We start from the raw sequence: 22,193 nt of genomic DNA, 5'->3' as shown, positions 1-22,193 counted from the left end.
CAGCAGGAGGTTGTGGAAGCATGTGTATTAAAGAGGGAAAGATACTTACCTCTCCTTATGAAAAAGAATCACCTGATATACATTTGCCCATGGAGTGAAATGGTCCAGCTTCCTTAGAAGAAGTGAGAGGCTGAAAACATGATTCCCCCCCCCTCCTTTATGTGGTCTATTCTTCAACATTTTGCTTGTTTCTAGAACTCAGACTGGTAAATGGCACAAATCGCTGCTCTGGAAGAGTTGAGATATTCCATAACCAGCAATGGGGGACCATATGCGATGACCGCTGGGGCATGAAACAGGCTGAAGTTGTATGCAGGGAGATGGGCTGTGGTGTTGCTTTAAAAGCCCCTACAAATGCCTTTTTTGGACGGGGATCAGGGCCCATCTGGAAAGATGATGTCAACTGTGTTGGAACAGAAACTTTCCTCAGTGAATGCACATCCAGTGCTTGGGGCCTTAATAACTGTAACCACGGAGAAGATGCTGGTATTGAGTGTGCAGGTAACACATATTTTAAGTTTTATTTCCGAAAATATACTTTTAGAAACAATACCCTCTGATCAGAAAACCGTTCACTTAATTTCTTTTCTTGTATATTTGGGATGAAAATCTGCATTCACAACCTGTCTCAGAAGATTTTTGTCTATCCTTTAGTCATATAGTTGCCTTAGGAATCCCAAAAGTTAATAAGTTAAGTGGCAGAGCCAGAAAAAGGTCATTATCTGGGAACCTGGACAGTAGGGTTGCCAGACCCCCTGGTGGAGGTGGGAGTCCCAGGCTCTGCCCCCAGCTGCCCAACAGCTGGCCAGTGGGGGGACTTACCAGTAAAAAGAAGGCGTAGGCCATGCTGCCAGCATCTCACAGGAAGTGACATCATCATGCCAGCGACTTCCAGGTGACATTCTGGTATTTCGGCAAAAGTTCTATGGAAGAAGCTGGTTTTACCACACAGTTTTTGCTTAGATCCCAGAGCATCACCCAGAAGTCGCTGGCATGGTGATGCCACTTCTTGTGCAATGCCAGCAACGTGGCTTAGACCTTCTTCTTTCTACTGGTCCCTCACATCCCCTGCTGGTCTCAGGGACCTGGCAAACCTACTGGAGAGTTACTGCCAGTCTGTGCAGACAATTCTGCTGACAATCATCTGACTTGATATAGGACAGTTTTATATCTTCTTGCTATACGAGATCCTATTATATGAACCAGTGCTTTGGTAACCACGGTGTCTTTTGGGTGAAGGTGCATCTCATTATGAAGGCTGGATCAAAACCAGAACTTCTCCAGAACTTAGCACACCCTGACCAGGAGGAACTATCAGGGCCCATGGCTTCTGGTAGGGCCTGTTATGTACGGGGACTGCCACCAGGGGTCCGCGGCTAAAAGTAAGGAGCTTGGTCCCTGGACACAAAAGGGATCTAGGATCCTAGACCACCTAGTGTCCACCAATAGGACCTCTGGTGGGAAATTCAAACCCTCCAGTGGGACTGTGGGTGTGCCGGGTGGGGTGTATATAGTTGGCCCTTGCAGGGCCATTTTCTAATCTTGTTGTGAAGTACAATAAACACGTCTGAACGCGTGTCATAGTCCGAGTCCTCCATGCGGTGAACCCAGTACTTTATAGGGCCCACTGCCGCTGATTCCCTGCTCTCCTCTCATGCTTGCACTCACAGCCTTCCACTTCCTGCCTGTGGGTGCATTATCACTTGTGCTTCCAGTTGCATGTACTACCTAACACTGTTGGAGAAGGGCATGTGGTGGGTGCTGCACAAAGCACCAGCATTCCTGGTGGAGGGGGGTATGGCACTTCTTGCTGAACCCACCAGCCAGCTCCATCAGGGAAAGGGCTTGCAGGTGCTCTGGGCATCTGTTACTGCAGGTGATGGGAGAGCTTTCGAGTGGGCAGGAGGATGTTGTCCAAGCAAGTGGGGACACATAGGAAGGTGGGCGAGAGGGATATGGTAGTAGACACACAGAGGCTCTGGGCACTATCTGCCCAGTCCCCCTCCAAACCTGAAACCATTTCAAATGGGCAACTTACTCGTGGTCTGAGTCATTAGTGAAGAAGAAGAAGAGTTGGATTTATACCTCGCCCTTCACTCGGAGTCTCAGAGTGGCTCACAACCACCTTCCCTTCCTCTCCCCACAACAGACACCCTATGAGGTAGGTGAGGCTGAGAGAGCTCTGAGACAACTACTCTTGAGAGAACAGCTCTCAGAGAATTTTGACTGACCCAGGGTCACCCAGTAGCTTCATGTGAAGGAGTGGGGAATCAAACCTGGTTCCCCAGATTACCGTCCACCGCCCTTAACCACTACACCAAACTGGATCTCTTCACAGTTAGCGCATAGAGTTTCCCATCATTAGCCATGCAGATATACTGCAGTGACCTCTGCCCCTCAGTCTGGAGAGCCCAGTTTTGCAAAGGCACTGGGAAAACAGCTTATATTAGCACAAATGCAATAAGTGCTATACTATTCCTTGAAACTCTTATTTCAATGACTGTTGCCTTGTGATTTTTTTTACAGTATCTCTTTTATCATTTCAGACCCAGAAGAGATTAGGCTGGTCAATGGCTCAAGTCGGTGCTCTGGAAGGGTGGAAGTGTTTCATATGCACCAATATGGAACTGTGTGTGATGATGGCTGGGACCTGAATGATGCCACAGTGGTATGTAAGAACCTTGACTGTGGAACGCCCATATCTGCCCCACATGGAGCCCGGTTTGGGCGAGGAATGGATCCCATCTGGCTGGATGACGTGGAATGTACAGGAACAGAATCTTCCCTCTCTGACTGCAAAGCTAAGCCTTTCGGAACCAATAACTGCAACCATGGAGAAGATGCTGGTGTCGTGTGTTCAGGTAATCGATTTCGATGTGATGTTCTATAGCAGGGAAAGATAGTAAAAGGGCAAGCGGGTCATTATTTGCCAACATTCCCCTCATGTATTCCTAATCTTTGGCATCTGAACGATTTTTTTTCCAAAACTGCCCTCTGTCTAGGGTTGCCAAGTCGTATTTGCTGCTGCAGCGGGGGAGTCCCATCTCACTCCCGGTGCACGTGCGTGCAGTACGCACATCACCCGGAAGGGACGTGACGACGCCGGGCACGCTGGGGGCGGGGCCACGACCATTGGAGGGAAAACATAGAGTTTTCCCTTGGATGACCGTGGCCCCGCCCGCAGCGTGCCTGGTGTCGTCACGTCACTTCCGGGTGACGTGCATGTCGGGGTGGGGTTCCCCCCAGGGCCTGATCCGCCGGCGGCAGGGAACTGGCCTCTGGGGCAGGGGTTTCCCCGCCCCCTGGGGGGACTTGGCAAGCCTACCTCTGTCCTACATTGTCCCTGTAAAGTCTTCTCCTGACAGTGGTGGTTCAATTAAAGGAGGCAATCTGACGTCAATCAAGAGCAGACCCCCCACTCAGCTCATAGTAGGGAGACTGGCAGGTGTCTGTAAAATTGGAAGCATTTTCAGCAGCTCTGGTGGGTCCAGGTTCATGTAGCAAAGCTGTGCAGTCTGCCTTCCCTTTATACTGATGGCCAAAAAGAAATGGGCCTGCTGGCAGTCTGTTGTATGTGCCTCCAGTAATCTGATGCAAACCACGTGTTCATCATGGAGAACCACCTGTCTAACCACTCAGTCCCTATTGGTCTCTTCCAGCCGTGAGGGTCAATGGAAGACCAGGTTGGGATGAATTGCTCTGCCTTTAGCTAGTGAAACATCAGATCCCTAAAATGTTGAAAGCGATCTGTTCTCCATGAGAGTAATCCTTTTACTGCTTTATTCACAGATGATCTCAGACTGGTCAATGGCTCAAACCGCTGCAGTGGGAGAGTTGAGATTCGTCCAGCCCACAGCGATCAGTGGGGAACCATCTGTGACCGTACCTGGGACATAAATGATGCCGAAGTTGTGTGTAGGCAGCTGGGATGTGGAAAGGCCAAAGCCGCCCTAAGTGGGGCTCATTTTGGACAAGGATCAGGTTCCATCTGGATGGATGACATAAACTGCAGAGGCACAGAAGATGCTATCTCAGAATGCGGTGCAAATACGCAGGGGAACAATAACTGTCATCACGGACAAGATGCAGCAGTTGTTTGTTCAGGTAATGGGCAACGGCAATGGCATTGTTGCAAAATGGGGCTAAGGTATAATGTACCAAGGGAGGGGGCCAGGACACAGAAACAGTCTTTTGGGGATGTGATGAAGGCATAAGAGAGTAGGAAGTCCAAGACACTTACTCCTTCCCACACATGTCTTCAAAGTAGCCCTCTTAATCCCAAAGTCCTTAAAGTGACTAGCAGAGTCTCCAGTTTACAACCTGACTGATTACGCTGATGGCCAGACATGTCGACTCACAAGGCTCGCCAGACTGTGTAATTTGCGCATCATGCCTATTGTTTCCTAACTGTGCATATCAAATGATGATTACTGCATTGTCTGACCATTTGATCATGCCAGGATTTGCTCATGCTTTCCTCCAAGACAGCTGCAGAGCTTGTCAAGAAAACCTATAGCAAGCACGTCATTTGCATCTGTGACTTCCACCATTGGCTAGAACAATGGAAGGTGGAGGTAGGCTTGTTTCTCGTTTTAAAATTGACAGAACATTGCCTTCGCAGATTGTTTCCTGTGTCCGGCTCCTCAGAGCCTAGAGTCTTACTTAAAAAAATATATGAACACATGGAATCTGGGCCAGCTAGGGGTCCACACGAGGTGCCATGCCAAAACTCAGGGCAACCAAGCAATGTAGGAAGGAAGGAACCCTAGATCAAGTTGCAGTGATGGGCTTTGCAGCTGACCCAGCTGCAGAGATAAATGGGCCAACTGCATATCCAGACTCTGGGCCTCAGCTCTGTAATATCTTATATGAATGAGGCCCACATAGGCATTTTGACAGCTTGTTAATTGTGCGATAGCCCTTATATTCCAGGAGCTGTGACTGAGAAATTTCTGATTTCCATAAACTATTCATCCAGGTCATGAGCCTAGGCATAAAAGGGAGGAAATAAAGACAATATAGGCATTAAAATAAAAAATAAAAATAGTTCTTAATTTTCTTTGTCAGCTCAACATATGACACTGAGCAGGAGCATCAAAAAGGAGCAATCAGGCCTTACGGCCAAAAGCCGAATTCCCGCTTTGGGCAGGCAGGCAAGACAGAACAAAAAAGGCTGAAGTGTGGGTCCACGCACTCCAGGGTATCACCCCCACCAGCCATTTTGCTACCCCACCAGATAGAGACCAAGGGGAAAAAGCCTCCAGCCCTCCCAAGACTACAATAGTCAACCTTTTGAGGTTGTGCCTTTCAAGAAGGAGTTTCAAAGCATGTTACTTTGGCAGCTTTAGCTAATGTAGGCCAAAGTACTGGATTCAGTTTGAAGCCTCCCTAGGGTTGCCAAATCTTTTTTCGTCTGCGGCGGGGGGCTTCCGGATGGTGTCTTCTGCGCACACCGCATGCACGTCACCCAGATGTGACGTGATGACGCCGGGCATGCTGGGGGCGGGGGCACAGCCATTTGAGGGGAAAACATAGAGTTTTCTCCTCAGATGGCTGTGGCCCCGCCCCCAGTGTGCCCGGCGTCATCATGTCACCTCCGGGCAACGTGCACGCCGGGTGGGGTTTCCCCCGGGGCCCAATTCCGCGGCGGCGGAAATCGGGCCTCCAAAGCGGGGGGAAATCCGCCCCCCGGGGGGACTTGGCAGCCCTAGGCCTCACAAATTCAAGAAAACCATAAAATAAAGTTATTTATTAAAGGATTGTGCAGGGATATTCCATGAAAGGTCAGTAAACAGTGAGGATTAAAATAAGAAAGCTAGATAACCAAAGGAAGCATTTTTATGAGCACTGGTTCCAATCTAGATGTTACCTTGACACGACTGAGTCCAAGATAATTCCACAGTCTAAATCAAATGGGCCCAGCCATGCTGGTCTACCCAGAATCAAAAGCATCCCAAAGCTGCTTGTGTTGACCCAAAAGGCAAAACTAGAATAAAGGATCTTTCCTTTATGCCTCTTGAACTGCGCTGGTCTAATTTTTGCTACCCAATCAAATGTAGGCCCAAGGATATAACCTAACTGACCACTGGTGCTGCTGACCAGATGATTCATCCAATCAGGTAGGACTGGCCACTAGTCTCTGGCACTCTGCAGCTGTATCATATCCAATTAAGCAAGCATCACAAATCTTTGCATGAACAAGATGGAAAGTGTAGGCCCACTTTGGCATCCTTGAAACTACTAGAATAGATGAAGCACCCAACAACTTCTGAATACTTCCCATACCCCTTATTTCTCCCTCTGAGCCACAAGCAGTTCAACCTTGATTTCCCAGGAACAAAAACTTTCCATTTTATTTCCAGGCCTCATTCTGAACCACTGTTTGAATTTTGAACAAGAGACTATGAAATTGGCCTAGTCTCTTAAAAAATAGGGTTCCATTCCCCCCCCCCGGTGGGGCCAGGGGATCCCCTGATTTCAGAGGCCCCAATCCACTGCTGGAAGCCCCATCCCTGAACAGCAGCATCCCATGGGGATGCTGCCAACGCAATGATGTCACCATACTGGGGCCGTCACACAGTGACACTCTGGCATTCGGGGAAAACTCTATGGTTACCATAAAGGTTTTTTAAAAAACTGTCAATCTGCATGCAAGATCTTGTTGGTATCTAAAAAGCATATCCATTATTGAGAACTATAGTGGGAAATTTAGAAGAGTTTTGGACTGAACACTCCATTGGGTCAGGTGGGCCATACTCATGATCCTCTAAATATCGATTAAAGGGCTGCACGTCAGAGGGCTTAAGAATTTTGGAGGGTACCGAGTAGCTACTATAGTGTGGGAACCAGGCTCTTCCCTTGCAAATAGTGTTGCATTTTTTTATTCTTTTACATGTTTTTGTGAAGATTGGCAGTCAAAGAGGACCTGGCCAGGCTTAGCATCTGTTGGAATTGCTAGAGGCGGAGAGATAGAAGGAAAAGAAGTTTCCTTGGCCCTCAGCTTCAAAAGTGTTGTCCTTAATTGTGCCAGTCTGTTGGTGATAGCCAGTTGCTTGGAATCAGGGAGGGCTTTAAAAGAATGAATTAGGTCTTCCTCAACAGAATGGAAAGATATAGGAGTCCCTGATTGGGTCTGTGAAAGAATGGCTGGGCAATCTTCCCAGCTGATCATTAACAGGTACCTTGTCTAACTTTCCATTGGAATTCTTGGAAGACAGAACTGGACTGTCAACCCTAGAAACTCTTTGGGCACAGAGGGGGGTACACGAGGTATTGTTGAAGACTCACACTGGGTGAATACCTTTAGAATTTAAAAACCTCTTTCTCTGAAAAATCTGAAAGGTGAAAACTGAATGTTCAAAGGTCAGCAAAAAACCTACTTGGTCAGAAGTACTGTAAAGAGGTCCTAATTCTTTTAAGTCAGATATTTTAAACTTATGTCCCAGCAATGACCTCAGGTACTTCCCTGCTCTAGTTTTAGAGTACCACAAAGTAGCAGACCCAAAGAATGAGTAAATACATAAACAGACTTGATGGGGCTGGTGAATAAGCTGTTGGGAGCTCCCCCCTAGGTTAGAGCAATTTTTAGACATCCCTTGGGAGACCTTAATATGTTTAATGAGGCTCCTTTGGATAGTGAAGGGCAGGGTATAAATCCAATCTCCTCCTCCTCTTCTTCATCTTCTTCTTCTTCTTCTAATATTGGGGTCAGACAGATTCTGAGAAAAAGAATTTAAAACAGAGCTCAATGCCTTGAAAGTTGAAATAAGACTAATTTTGACAGCACTAACTTCAGATTTTCAAAAAAATACTCCATTGTTCTAGAGAACATGAGGACAATCTCTGCCACCTTTTTGGCCTGCTCTACTTCAGGTTTGTCTAGATGATCAGAATTCCTGCAAGAGTCTATGTGACCAGTAGCTGGAGGCTTATCAGGAGGGGCAATAACGGAGTGATTAAAAACAAAATTGGAAGAGCCATCCAACAGGGGGTCATCAGCACCCAAAGGGTTAACAGGCACAAAAAAGAGAGAGTTAATTTTGCTCTGCTTAGATATAGGGGGAGATAACAAATCTACTGCAGCTGTATCATATCCAATTAAGCAAGCATCACAAATCTTTGCATTAACAAGATGGAAAGTGTAGGCCCACTTTGGCATCCTTGAAACTACTAGAATAGATGAAGCACCCAACAACTTCTGAATACTTCCCATACCCCTTATTTCTCCCTCTGAGCCACAAGCAGTTCAACCTTGATTTCCCAGGAACAAAAACTTTCCATTTTATTTCCAGGCCTCATTCTGAACCACTGTTTGAATTTTGAACAAGAGACTATGAAATTGGCCTAGTCTCTTAAAAAATAGGGTGCTTAGACACTTCCGGGTCATTTGAGTCCCCATAACTTCACCCCAAACTCACTAAAAAAAGAAGAAGTGGTACTGGATATGTCAGGTAAAAACTGAATACTCCTTAAAAGCCCCTCAGTTAGAAAAAAAGCACACTTAAATAATTAGAAAAACACAATAATTAAAAAAGGCACAAAGATAACAGTATCTTGTGGATTTCCTAGGAGCCTGTGTCTGTCCAATTTAGCCCAGGACTGTGCTATTGATGTAGATCCATCTAATGTTCTGGTTCCTTGCAGAACAACTAGTCCTTTAGTTACTTGTTATTCCTTTGTCTTGTTAACCAAACAGTATTAGTACAGTCAAATGAGGTATTTCATGTGTATAAAAACTGGGAGTGGCTAATTAACAGGATTGCAGAATTGCAGTTTATGTAGACTCTTTTCAGAGAGATGAGTAAGCTTCCAAAGGCTTCCAAGGTTCTCCGACAAGTTGGGCTCTATGCTCTTAAATTCATTCCACAGCTTAACAGACTCTCAGAAGGACAAACACAGCAAAGGGCATGAAGGCAAAATAAACCAGATAAGCTCACAGATACATGCTGGCCAATCAATGGCATCTAGTCAGAGGTTTCATATGAGGTTGTCCTTTTTTGCCTTAGCAGCAAAGAAAATTCGAGCCAAGCTAGTGTCAGTATAGTCCAGTCTTTGAGAGGTTTCCCCATTGTTTTTTTTTTTTACAAAATAAGTTTTAAAATGTAGCTTTTATTGTGTCTTAATCTAATTTTACTGTATTGTATTTATTGTATATTATTTTCTACCACTTGTAACAGCCATTGGCCCTATGCAATAAAACTGAACTGAACCATAGAGTTTTTGCCCCGAATGCCAGAGCGTCACCACTCAATGACCCTAGCGTGATGATGTCACTATTGGTGCCATCACCATGCTGCACACGCAGACGGTGAATCCCAGCAAGGAGCCCTCCACTGCAGGAAAAATGAGACCTGGCAACCCTACTGGAAAAGGAGGAAGTGCATTATGCTTTCCTAGGGTTGCCAGTTCCTTATGCTTTACTAGGGTTGCAATGTCGTGGCAACCCTCTGGTGTTTGGGCAAAACTCTATGGTTAAAATGGCCTCTACCATACAGATTTTACCCAAATACCAGAATGTCACCTGGATGTCACCCAGATGTCACCAATGTGATGATGTCACTTCTTGTGCACACTAGAAGTGACATCGCCACATTGCTGCCAACACAGCCACTCCCTCCCTGTCTCTCCTGATAAATCCTCTGCCAGCCAGCCGATTGGCAGGTGGCAGGACCTGGCAGCAGGGGACCCCTGCCTCCACTGGGGCTGGCAGGCAGGCAACCGTATGTTTTCTCAGCTTTAATTTGATCTTTAGGACCATCAGGATTAGGAATGGGTCAGACTGTCCTTTTGAACTTTCAAAAGATGGAAGCTAGACAGCTCTCCCTGTAGCCAGAATGGATGGGGGTGTCTCCAACCCTGTAATTCTTTTAATGAATAATGCTATTTCTGTCTTCTTTGCAGACAAATCCATCACTAATGTGGCTAACGTCAGACTGACAGATGGCCCAAATTCCTGTGCTGGGAGAATTGAGGTGTTCCACCAGCAACAGTGGGGGACTGTGTGTGATGATGGATGGGACCTGAATGATGCCAGTGTTGTGTGCAAGCAACTGAATTGTGGCATTGCCTTGGAAGCCCCACATGCAGCACGCTTTGGGCGTGGACCTGATCGCATCTGGCTGGATGATGTGAACTGCACAGGGTCAGAAGATTCCCTCAAAGACTGTGGAGGACGTTCTGTAGGAGAGCACAATTGTGGCCACTCTGAGGATGCAAGTGTGATATGCTCAGGTATGATGGACCCCTGCTCCTTCTCTTCCATGAGGCAGATTTTCTCGCCAGAACACTGTTCACACCTCTGACTGAGCAACCTCTTAGAAGCGTGTTTGAATTATAAACTTATAACTTTCTTTGTGTCCCACCCAGTTTTAAAGAAGTTATTTGGCTTTTGCCCAGACCAGATTTTATTGTAACTCAGCAGGAGCCCTCTTATATGACCCTTTGGAAATGGCACTTGACATGAAGCAAAGTTGAACCAAAAAGGTTGATTTTTATTGAACAGGCACAGTGAGATCAGGAATAGGGCAGGGGACGATGAGCTGAGGTAATTGTAGTTCTTTAATAGAAAATTAGGCTCTCTTGAACAGGCAACAGAGTATAATTGAAGCTTACATTCTAAGAGATTCAGTTCTTTACTGTGAGAGATTGGTTTCTTGTAGATTTCTTTAGTAAAGGTTCATAAGAATATCTTAGTTTCCTGGATGTTAGAACCTTCTTCCTGTGTATCATTACTTCCCTTTTAGAATTATAACTTTCCCTTTCTGTACTCTTGAGGAGTTTAAGACTGTTTGCCTTTTCACTTCTCAAACCAGAGGTCCGTTATGAGTTGAACCCTCTGAATAACTGGGGCCTCGGTCACACGAGCCAGATAATGCGGGGGGGGGGGAGGTTTGGCTCTTTGCACCAGCACAATTACACCCGCCAGAACATGATCATATGCAACAGCGGCACACCACGGTTTCATCTGTCAGCGTGTGCGCGTCAATGAGGACAGCCAGGGGGAAAGCCATGCACCGGTGCGATCACACGGAACGATTCTGTCGGCAGCCTGTGGCAAACCATTTGCTAGTACATTTGTTGAGATATTTTTTAACTGCGCAGCTTCGGCGGCACATCACGAGTTGGCCACGGTGCGCTACGCTTGCCAGATGCTGCGGTGTGATCATGCCCTGAAAATCCGCTGAGCATTCGTGGCTCTCCCTGGTTTTTGAGGATCAAGAAACTGCGGAGGGAATCGGGCGAAGCCGCGGGTCAAATGCAGCCCCGCAGCCTCGGGTGTGAAATTGACATGTTTGTGTTGGAGCAAATGGCGGCTGCGCTGCAAGGCAGCTCTAGTGAGAAATTGCCCTCAGTGTGTGAACGGGGCCTGGGTAAGGAATATCCTCCTTTTCCTAGAAGTGAAAACCCTTTTCTGTTTGGTTAGGCTGGCAGTTTTCCACCAACTGTCCCCCTCTTCCCACAAACCTAAGCCCCTGTTCTGGAGACAATGAATCAATGGAATTCAGATAGTGCTGATACTTAGACATTTAGTTCTGCTTTCTGAACTTTCCCCCCAAATGTGTTGGTGTACAGTAAAGGCTAGGAGTTGTGTCCTTTCACTTCTCAAGAGACTTGTCTGTTTCCCTCAGACTCAGAGGTCATTTCGGGGGGGATCAGCGGGGATCGCAGTGCCCCCCGGGTGAGGTACGGGGGCGGGGCACATGACGAAGCCCCGCCCCCTGCTTCCAGCTGCCCCGCTTCCAGCCCTCATTCAGCCAGGAGGAGGCAGGAGAAGAGGAAGGGTAAGTTGCTTCCTCCCTGCCTCTCCCCACCCCTGCCTGCCTGGGGCCAGGGAGGGCCTTCGCGGGGCTTCCTTGCACTCCCGCCGGCCTTGCAGGTCCACTGCTGGGCCCCTCATGGGGCTCGGCAGTGGAGCTGCAAGGCCGGCGGCGGCGGCCGGGACCGTTGGGGGCGGGGTGTGTGGCCTTATGACACACCTCCGGTGATGTCAGGGGTGTGGCATATGGTAATGAGTTATGCTAATGAGTTCCCCTAGCTCTTTTTCTATGAAATGACCCCTGCTCGGACTGACACACACACACTCCTCCTGACTGGCTATTGCAAAGCCAAAGTCCAAATGAGGACTGACTCCCTCTGACAAGACTGACTATACTTTTGAAAGCTTTCCTCAGCTAGCGTTGACCAATCAGAGAGAAAGGGGTGCATGCAGGCAGCAGCCTGTCACTCAAACTGTGCTTTAGAGTGAGGCATTAACCCCTAATCTTCCCGCTCTCTGAGTCTAATGTCCTAAGCATGCTGCTTTTGGAGGTCAGTTCGTCGCATCAGGTAACTCAGGGTGAATGACACATGATAAAAGTGAGCAAAAGAGTTCCTTTTTAGAAAGTATTTGAGTTGAAAAAAGCAGAGCAAATATATACCCCTTTTTACCCTCATTAATGTTATGCTCAGAATTCACCCTCGGGTACTCCTATCCTCCTCAATGAATCAAGCACTAAGCACAAATCTGGAACTCTGCAGCAGAAGAATCATCTTGGGGGTAACTATGAGGAGGAAACAGGCCAATAATTAAGTACATCTTCTTGTAATCACTCTGCTCAAGTTTTCCCCTTCGAAACCTGTTTTCCATGACAGAAAAATGGTGGAGCATTCCCATGTGACAGTGTCTCTGGGAGGATGCCAATAGTAATTTCCACACAACCAGCACAGTGGGTTGGCTGAAGTGGCATGCAGAAGGCTAACTCCTGGTCTTGTAAGTTGGTAGGTAGTTCTCCAAATGGGACTTCTGTATGGCACTTGAACTGCCCTGTTTGGTACTGGCAGAACCTTCTAAGATAAGTTATTCAACCTGTCAACGTGGAGAGGTAAAAATACCTTTTCTCAGTTTAGATACATCCCTAACTTTTATTTTATCCACCAGTTCAGTTCACTTGTCCAGAAGAACAACACCTGCAGCCTTCCCAAGGGCATCTCTATCATTGTCATGGATTCTCCCACAGCCCAGTGGGAATTGTCTCCACTAGTGGCCACTCTATTTGGCTGCATCAGAGGGAAGAGGCAAAACCAGTACAGTGTTCTCCATTTCCTCAGCATTACAGAGCAACTTCTGTTTGGTTCCTTCCCTTCCCAAACAATCTCTAGCAGTATGTTGTCGAAGGCTTTCACTGCCGGAGTCATAAGTTGCTGTAGATTTTCTGGGTTGTGTAGCACTGTAGGACCTGACGCTTCACCAGTAGCTGTGACTGGCATCCTCAGAGGTTTAACACAGAAAGATGGAGTACTCTCTGTGTCAAGGTTAGATCTAGCAGCCTTATTATATAACATTATGAAGGGGTTGATAACCGTAAATTTGCTTGCCATTATCTTCCCCACCTCTTGCCTTTCCTATTATACTTCTTAGCCATATTTTTTTTTCACTTTGAGTAATTAGGTGAACAGTGATTTTATTTAGTAAGCAAGTATATTGTAGCTCTGTCAAAGGATTAGTTTTTTTTAAATGTATTTTTTATTATTGAAGCTTATATACATTATCTTACATTAAATCATTATACAATCATTTTACCCCCTCCCCCCTCCTTGTAGTATCTTCATATTTTTAACCATGTGCACAGATTCTTCATTTGTATTTGGATATTTGGATGGGCTTCCCCCCTTTCCACCCATTCCTTATATCCCACCCATTTATTTGTAATCTTTTGACATTTCTTCTCCCATGTCTCTTCAGTAATTATCTGTGTGAATATATCTGATAATACGTGTTCAAAGACATAATTATTCCATTTCTCCATTGTCAACTTATGCCTATCCCTCCATCCCAATGCTATTACAGCCATCCCGGCTAAAACCATAATTTTATATAACTCCCATTTATTTATTTCCACTTTTTTGTTTCCCAATATTCCAGAAATAAGCAAATCCCTGTTAATCTCTACATTAACTTGAAATAAATCAAAGATAACCCTTACAATCTTTTGCCAAAATTCCTTAACCACTTTACATTCCCACCACATATGGGCATATAGACCTACTTCTTGGCCACAGTGCCAACACTTTGGATTCATTCCTTTAATCATGTACGCTATCTGAGCCGGAGTTCTATACCCTTTCTGTCAAAGGATTAGTGATCTCTAACAGAATCTCCTTTTCTTCTTAATTTCAACCTCTCCTCAATGTGTATTTCCCTATGAAACATCTGATTAAACCTCTGCAAAACAAATCCAACATATCTGCATTTGCTCACCATTCTTAAATTACCCTTTGCTTCCCCCTTCTTCCCATACCTTCTCTTTGTTGGTTTTCTCTGCCACTGTCAAATATTACATTATAAACTCCATTATCAGAGACCTTTATATATTTATCAAGCCATGTACATTGATGATACTTTATTAATAATGTAAAAGCACTGATTTATACAAATAATAGTGATCATGTATCAGTACTCTCACAAAACTATAATCTCACACCTAGTTCACGTATGGGTTCATGCTGTGCTTTCTCAGTGATCAGGAGTAACTTTGAGTACTTTGCCCATACTCACAGCCACTCTCTTGTTTCACATGTTTCTATGCCGTTAAACTAAGGAAATGAGAATAATGGCATATATCAGCATGAAATTATACACTGGCAGTTTACTGCTGGAACTGGAAAGAGATTTCCCATTCCTGAGATAACAGATGAGCGTTGAACACTTTAAAGCAACACATACATGATTATTTTCTTTATTACATATATTCCAGAGGTAGGTGATGAGTGGGGGTTCTTTTGGATTGAATTGGGTTGGATTTTGGATTGGGTCCAAGTGAATATGTCTTGGACAGGGTCCATGTGTTGCATAATCTGGGAACATCATGTGTCTCCCTTCCCCTTTGTTTTCCAGGTCTTTTCCAGGTGCGATTGGCTAGTGGCCCTAATTCCTGTGCTGGGCGGCTAGAGCTGGAGTATAATGGCTCCTGGGTTTCTGTTGGTGACTCTGGCTGGGGTCTTCCAGAGGCCACGGTGGTATGCCGGCTCCTGGGCTGTGGAGCAGCAGTGTCAGCACCAGTGGGCAACACGTATGGCATGCCTATAGGGGCAGCTGTGTTGGATAATGTGAAGTGTACTGGACAAGAGTCATCCCTCACTGAATGCCAAGCTACACCCACCGGTCCCAACAAGTGTGTCTGTGGTTCCTATGCTGGAGCAGTGTGTGAAGGAAAAACAGGTACCTGTGTGATTTGGCCCATTTTCTTAAGGGCATTTACAGGCTGGGGAGCAAACGAAGAGTAGTTAATAGCCGTGTGCTACTGACAATTGAGTTAGAGGACAAGTAAACAGATGGGATTGGAGGTTTAATGGGGTCTTAGTGGTAATTTGGAATACCAGCTGCTATGAGAAGAGAGCAAGCAGGGATGTAAAGAGCTGTGGTGTACTGGGTCATGCTACTGGTCGGCTTCTCTCCTAGTGCTTAACTATGGGGAGTATTCCTGCTTATTGTTTGACAAAGAAATCCGCATGCTGCACTGCCAGATCCTCTAACTCTAAAAATCAAAGATAAATGAATGCAAAGCAGATGGAGGGAAAAAAATAGAAAAAGCGAGTTATTTTCCACGGTGTACCATACAGACTGAGCCCCATTCAAGGGCCACTAAAAGCATGTCAGAAAAACTCTGCTTTAAAGAGCTTCTGGGATCTTTGCAAGGTTGGGCCCTTCCTCCCGTCCTTGGTGGGAATAGTTCATAGAACAGACGCAGCTACTAAAAAAAGCCCAAACAGAAATACTTCCTGAGTGAAGAAATAGACAATAATCCCTGGTTTGATGATCAGAACTCCTGTACGTGTGGAGATTGTCCCATGTCCCGAAGTGCCCTTTGAATTGAACAGTTAAGCAAACTGGCAGCAGGTGCAATGATCTTAAACTCAGAGTAATATGTGTGGAATGCTTAGCCACAGTCAACAATTTAGCATTCTGCACTATCTGAAGCTTCCATGCTGTTTTCAAGGCCAGCTTCATGCACAGTGTATTACAATAGACCAGTCTCAAGGTTAAGGTGGGCAGCATAATTCCCTCCAGAAACTTAACCCTGCCAAACGGCATCCCCTCTGTCCTGTCAAGATTAATCTGCAGCAAGTTGTCCTTCGGCCACTTGACCATGGCTTCTGCCCTGCTGGCACTCTTGGCTTTAAGAAGGTGACACATAGTTGCTGCCTGCAGCTTCCTTGGATAAATATATTACTCTGCTTTCAATACTCCAAATACTAGTTGGGAGTCCCCTCTTTGGCTGCAGCTCTGGTAGGTCTCACAAAAGTTAGGGGAGTGAATACCTCTTCCGCCCTATGTCACTCTCTGAATCTCATTTCTTTCCCCACAGGTTCTTCTGTAATTATTGCTGTGATTCTGGTACTGGCAGCTGTTGCCCTGCTTCTTGGTTTGTCCTTTTTTTACCTGCGAAAAAAGAGGAGGGGAAGATCATTTGGGGCATTCCCCTTTCCTCGTAGACATGGTAAGGAAGACAGATGACTTTTGTGCTCATTATCACACCTGTCTTGGTATCCAAAAGCCTTCCTATGCTTACCAGGATGGTTTTCACACAGAAACAGGCTTGTGTGTTTTCTCTGTTGACAGTGCAAGTGCTGATACAATGCAACAGCAACAGGGCTTCCGCATGGCATGTTTCCCCACAGTTTCCCTTCCCCAGACTCCCAGCAGCCACCATCCCCCCTCCCCTGGGCTTTCACTATTTTTAATAATCAATATCCTATCATCTTTCATTTAAAAAAGTCTAGTCCCTTTCAGAGATATAAGGTGAAAGGCATATCTCCACAATGGAAGGAACTAGCGAAACGACTGAAGGTATGTTGCTATGATGACATGAAATTAATGTTTTTTAAAAAAAATTGGTGGGGAGAAAAAATGGCTGCTGCGATCAGGGTCACCGAAAATGGCTGCCATGTGGGTGACAAAACTCAACCTTTCCCACCCACATGGCAACCATCCCAACTTTTCTGAGATTTCCCCCCAAACATTTGCCGCAAAACAAGTTTGAGAAAGATAAGAGAAAAGCCAGGGAAATCCTGGGAGGAGTATGCAGGTATCACAGTACTGTGGGAAACCAGGAAAAAAACCTTGCTTTTCAACAGCATTGAACTCAGACGGAGAACCAGTGTGGAAATGGCCCAGATTTTTTGCTAGAAAGAAGTTTGTTCCGTCCTGTCACAAGACCATGTCCTACCCCAATCTTAACCCTTCCCTGATTTTATATAATACCTAAATCAGTACCTCCTAAAAGAGTCTTGTTGGAGGAACAGCCACTTAAGTTAGAGGAAGATTACGTAGGATGGAGAGACACCCCAGTGGGAGCACTTAAGGTACTCTGTGTCCTTAGATCAGAGCAAGGCTTCACACTTGAGGCAAAAGGAAAGTATAAATATTTTAATAATAAAAAAACACACCTTTACTCAATGGAGTGGTAGGACCCATTGTTAGGACTTTCTGCTAGTGCTGAAACTCTGGAACTCCCTCTCCCCATAAGTTTACAAAGCACAAAACCTGATATATTTTAAGAGATAGGTAAGAATACTTTTATTTTCCCAGGCTTTGAGATGAATATTTTCCTTTTTCAAAGTTTTACTTTTGCTCCCTCCTACTGTACTGTTTTTAGTACTATGCCCTAAAGTTTGGGTTTTTTTTTTTTACAATTTTATTATTTTTCAATAACAATAACAACACCAAATAATAATAAATAACAACAATAGTTCCAAGTTTCACAACTGGTTCAATAAAGCAAGTGTTTTCCAGAATAAAAAAAAATAGAACATTTAGATCATACTATAACCTCATAAATGCGTAACTGTTGTGCAAGTTTTATTTTATTTATTTATCCTTCAATTAAAATAACTCTTACAGTCCAGTCGTTCTAATACAGGCCACCACTTGTCAATAAAGTCTTGATATGCCGAATAAGGGTCTAATTGTGAGACACCCTTGCAAACCATTGATCAATCAGGTTTTGTTTTTTTTTAAAGTATTTCAAACTGATGCCTAGTGGTATTTTTTCTGTTTTCAATCTAAGCATCTGTGAAAGAGGAAAATATTAATGATGTTCCATTTTCATCTGGGCAGGAATGGAAAGTTCCTTCCAGCCAAACATAACACATTTCCAGTGACCTACCCTGTTTCCCCGAAAATAAGACCTACCCCAAAAATAAGCCCTAGCAGGATTTCTATGCATTTGTGGTATAAGCCCTAGTGTGTCTTCTTGAGAAAAAATAAATATAAGACAGTGTCTTATTTTCGGGAAAACACAGTAGTAACCTGGAGCAAGAAAAGAACCCTTGGACACCACTGAGGTCAACTTAGATATGAGCAAAGTCAGTATTTACATGTCAGGGCCCTAGTCTTCAAATGAGATTTTCGAAACAACTTGACAAAACCTATAATGACAATTAAAGAAAACAATATAAAACTGTCTATATTTGCATTTCATTGTTTTGTGACTGGAGTCCTACTCACTAGGTCAGTGGCTAAAAACACTTTCTTTTTCCTGCAGATGTATTTAGGCAAGACATTGCAATTGGGTCCCGTACAGTAAATGGCACTCCAGAAATATATACCCATGGAGGAGAACAAGCTGCACATGAGATGGATTGTGACACTGCCCGCTTAGTGAAAGAAGACTCTGTCCCTTCCCCAGACCGCATTAACTGAGAGGCAGGGGAGGAGGGCTGGACTCCAGCGCTGGCAAGATCCACCAGGAGATAGTTCGCTCAGCATTCTCAGTCACAGAGGGAGATCATATAAACCTATTGTACAGTTAGTGCAAATATTCAAAGACTGAGTATATTTTGATAGGATTCGTGGGATGTCCTAGCTTCTGGGAGCACACAGACAGGACAATCAAGAGAAACAGAAACCTTGATGATGATGCCTACCTTTTTTTTTTTTGAGAATGGAGCTTTGGAGGGTGTGTTTGGAAATGGTTACTTTCCTTATTGATCGCTACACTCAGTGATGGTCTGATCTTACCTGTTGTAACCAGTAGAGAACATGCTCTTCTCCCCTAGTAAACAGGAGGTCCTTTTACATATGCCAAACATATCTTCTGAGACTAGAAGGCAAGGTAAATCTGATTTACCTGGGAAATGGAACTTCCTCTTATCTCCTATTCATTTTTCTGCCTTGGTCTGGAAAACGGAGTTCCTTAGAGCTGTCCCAGAACTCAACCAAACCAAAACAAGATAATAAAAGACCAGGAGGCAAGGAGCCATTTTTACCTCAGCAGAAGGGATTTTGATGGGGTTTCAGTTGCAGGCATTCTCTTGGCAAGGCATATGGGGTTTTATTGTATAATGTATGTTTTTAATATCTGGAATTGTGAGCCACCTTGAGTCACAAGGGAAAAGTGGGGTATAAATATTTAAATAAATAAATGGAGAGACACAACAGATGACCAACCATTCCTCCTCCATTCCTTGCTCCCTCCAAACCTAGTCAAAAGAGATTGACCAAGAGCTTGAACTCTTGGTGACTGCCTCTGAGGCACTGTCCTAACATGGAAGAGAACAATTCCCTCAGCAACTATCACCAATGCAGTGATGCATAAGAAAGTGTTCTGAATAAAGGCCATTCCAAACAGAGGAGTGATAGTGGGAAGTTCCTCCTGTGTTCACCAAGTACCCTTTTTTTCAAGGGGAGGAGCCACCTGTTACATATGCCTTTTTCTCAGTACAATCTACAGAGACCCAACACAACTGGTTTTTGAGGGGCAAACTGTCCACCTGAACTTTATGCAGTGATTTACAACCACTTTTGACGTTAGATTTTTGATAGCAAGACATTCAGGAAGAGCTCAGTCAAACAATAGCCCTACATCCTACCAACAATCATGGCCTGGTCATTTTATCCACCCCTTGTTGTATGTTTATGGCAGAGAACAAGATAGGTGCTATGAACAGGGCAGCCAATACCCCACTCTCAGGGATCTCCAGGAGTCTCTTGGCAGAACCTACACTTACTCTCGCCACAGTGAGATTTGGGTGTCTCTCATACATTGCCCTTTCATCTTCACCAGATAACAGCCTCCTGCAATAGCTCCACCCTTATATCATCAGTCAGAGCATAGAAATCAACCAAATCTCCAAATCAACAAAACTAAGCAGCATTGAATAGTTCCCATGGTACATCTCCCTTTAAACCCAAGAAAAACCCAGAGGCAGCCTGCATCAGGATTAAAGAGAGATGAATGTCTCTTCCCTTGTACAGTGAGTCCTGTCTTCCCCACAGACTCTTCCTATGCTTTCCCTTCAGGTTCCTAAATAGGTAAGAAGAAGAATGGTCATCAGAAGAAGAGAAACCATGCTGTGAACCTTAGGACTGAGGGAAACCACAGACACTCTCTAACTAAGGGGGGTGGTCATACACATGAGATACAGTGTGAGGGGGAAGCAAGGCTATTTCCTCTGGGAGAATTTGACCCACAGTTGCATGATCACACCTCCCTTTGAAGCTGTGGGAACAGCCGGTCAGTGCATGATCAGATGCAACTGCGGGTGAGTCAGGGTTTTTTGTGCTGGTTTTTCCTCATGCGCTTAACCGAGGGATCGATGAATCGCATCTCCGCACTGAGGGCTCCCTATGGAGTTTGCAATGATGTGCATACTGTGAAGGGGGAAAAACAATGGCAGGGAGTCGGGATGGCCTGATCAGACCATCCCGATGCCATGAGAGCACACTGGAGCGATCAGACACGGGAAAGTCCATCCGTGGCCCGTCGCAACCCATTTACTACCAGATTTCCCCAGATTTAACTCCACTTCTGCGGTGGAGCAGAATGGTTTGCCGATGGCTGCGGGGCACTTCCCAGATGTTGTTGTCTGTGTCCTTTAAATCTGCCCAGGATTAGCCCCTATGCTGGCTCTAATTGTGCGTATGATCGCGCCCTAAGACATGTTGCCATACTACCCTAAGTCCTCTTAACCAACAAGATCCGGCTTAAAATTCAGTCATTCTAAAATCTATTCCCCACACTTTCAAGTTATATTACTTGCTGCCTGTTCCCGCAACATCACAGCCAACTTAAAAGTGCCAAAGATGAACACAGCTATAGCAATACTTTTTGCCATTACGTCTGATGAGAATGCCAGCAAACCGGAACAATATAAGGGCAATCTCAGTACACTGAAAACGCTATGAATTTTTGGTTGTGGTCACACAAACAAGACAAATCAGGGGGGGAAGCGAGGCTATTTCCTCCAGAGGAAATTGACCCGCAGTTGCACGGTCACATCGTTCTTGGAAGCTGCGGGCACAGCTCGCCACTGCATGATCAGACACAATCACGGTGAGTTGGGGTTTTTTTGGGGGGGGGGTTGTTTGTTTCCGATGCACTTAAACAAGGAATTGATGAATCGCATCTCTGCACTGAGGACTCCCTATGGAGTGTGCGATGATGCGCATACTGAGAAGGGTGGGAACAAACAATGGCGTGGAGTCAGGATGGCCTGGTCAGACCATCCCAATGCCATGAGAGCGCACTGGAGCAATCAGACAGGGGAAAGTTCATCCATGGCCCATCACAACCCATTCACTACCAGATTTCCCCCAGTGTCTTTTAACTCCGCTTCTGTGGTGGAGAACAGGTTGCTAATGGCTGTGGGGCACTTCCCAGATGTTGCCTGATCGCACCCTTTAAATCTACCCGTCATTTGCGCCTATGGCAGGTCTAATTGTGCGTACGATCACAGCCTTTGGGTAGTACCATGCAATGCTCCCTCTAAGCTGTGGAGATTCCACTTTGTGAGCGACTGGCATTGAAGTTGTGAGCAAGCAATTTGGCTACTGCATGAATTAGTTTGCTCTGGAGACATCCTTCCTGAGCTAAGACAAAAATGTGTGAGCCAGAGGCTAAAAAACTGTGAGCTAGCTCATACTAACTCGGCTTAAAGGGAACATTGGTACCATGGTCTCCTCAGTTGCCTCCTCGGTCTTTGCGATAGCAGCCTTCATGTGGGCCAATGGGTTAGCTTCCACCAATGATACATGGAGACATATGAGAGATGCCCTCAAGAAAGTATTGCTGATGGCATTCTTCCTAGCAGATAGTTCACTTGATGCCATGCAGATGGAAGCCAGACTCCTATCCTCAAACACTGTTTCAAGACATAATAACTGGCTCCAGCACTGGGACATGGAATTGCACCACAAAACAAACCTTTTCAAGTTA

General features: G+C 45.3%; 1 protein-coding gene across 1 annotated transcript in view; it reads left to right on the top strand.

Annotated features, from left to right (window-relative positions):
• Positions 1-19,873, top strand: part of LOC107119787 (deleted in malignant brain tumors 1 protein-like) — a 42,139-nt gene extending 22,266 nt beyond the window's left edge. The window contains exons 9-16 of the mRNA XM_015422379.1: positions 196-501; positions 2,236-2,244; positions 2,547-2,876; positions 3,790-4,110; positions 9,913-10,230; positions 14,873-15,196; positions 16,344-16,475; positions 18,522-19,873. Of these exons, the coding sequence (XP_015277865.1) occupies positions 196-501; positions 2,236-2,244; positions 2,547-2,876; positions 3,790-4,110; positions 9,913-10,230; positions 14,873-15,196; positions 16,344-16,475; positions 18,522-18,679 (1,898 nt within the window). The 3' untranslated portion in view covers positions 18,680-19,873. The remainder of the gene's footprint in view (positions 1-195; positions 502-2,235; positions 2,245-2,546; positions 2,877-3,789; positions 4,111-9,912; positions 10,231-14,872; positions 15,197-16,343; positions 16,476-18,521) is intronic.
• Positions 19,874-22,193: the final 2,320 nt, after the last annotated feature.

Source organism: Gekko japonicus, unplaced genomic scaffold, assembly GCF_001447785.1.
Source record: "Gekko japonicus isolate JY-2015 unplaced genomic scaffold, Gekko_japonicus_V1.1 scaffold971, whole genome shotgun sequence".
NCBI lineage: Eukaryota > Metazoa > Chordata > Lepidosauria > Squamata > Gekkonidae > Gekko > Gekko japonicus.
This window is presented reverse-complemented; position numbering and strand designations above follow the sequence as displayed.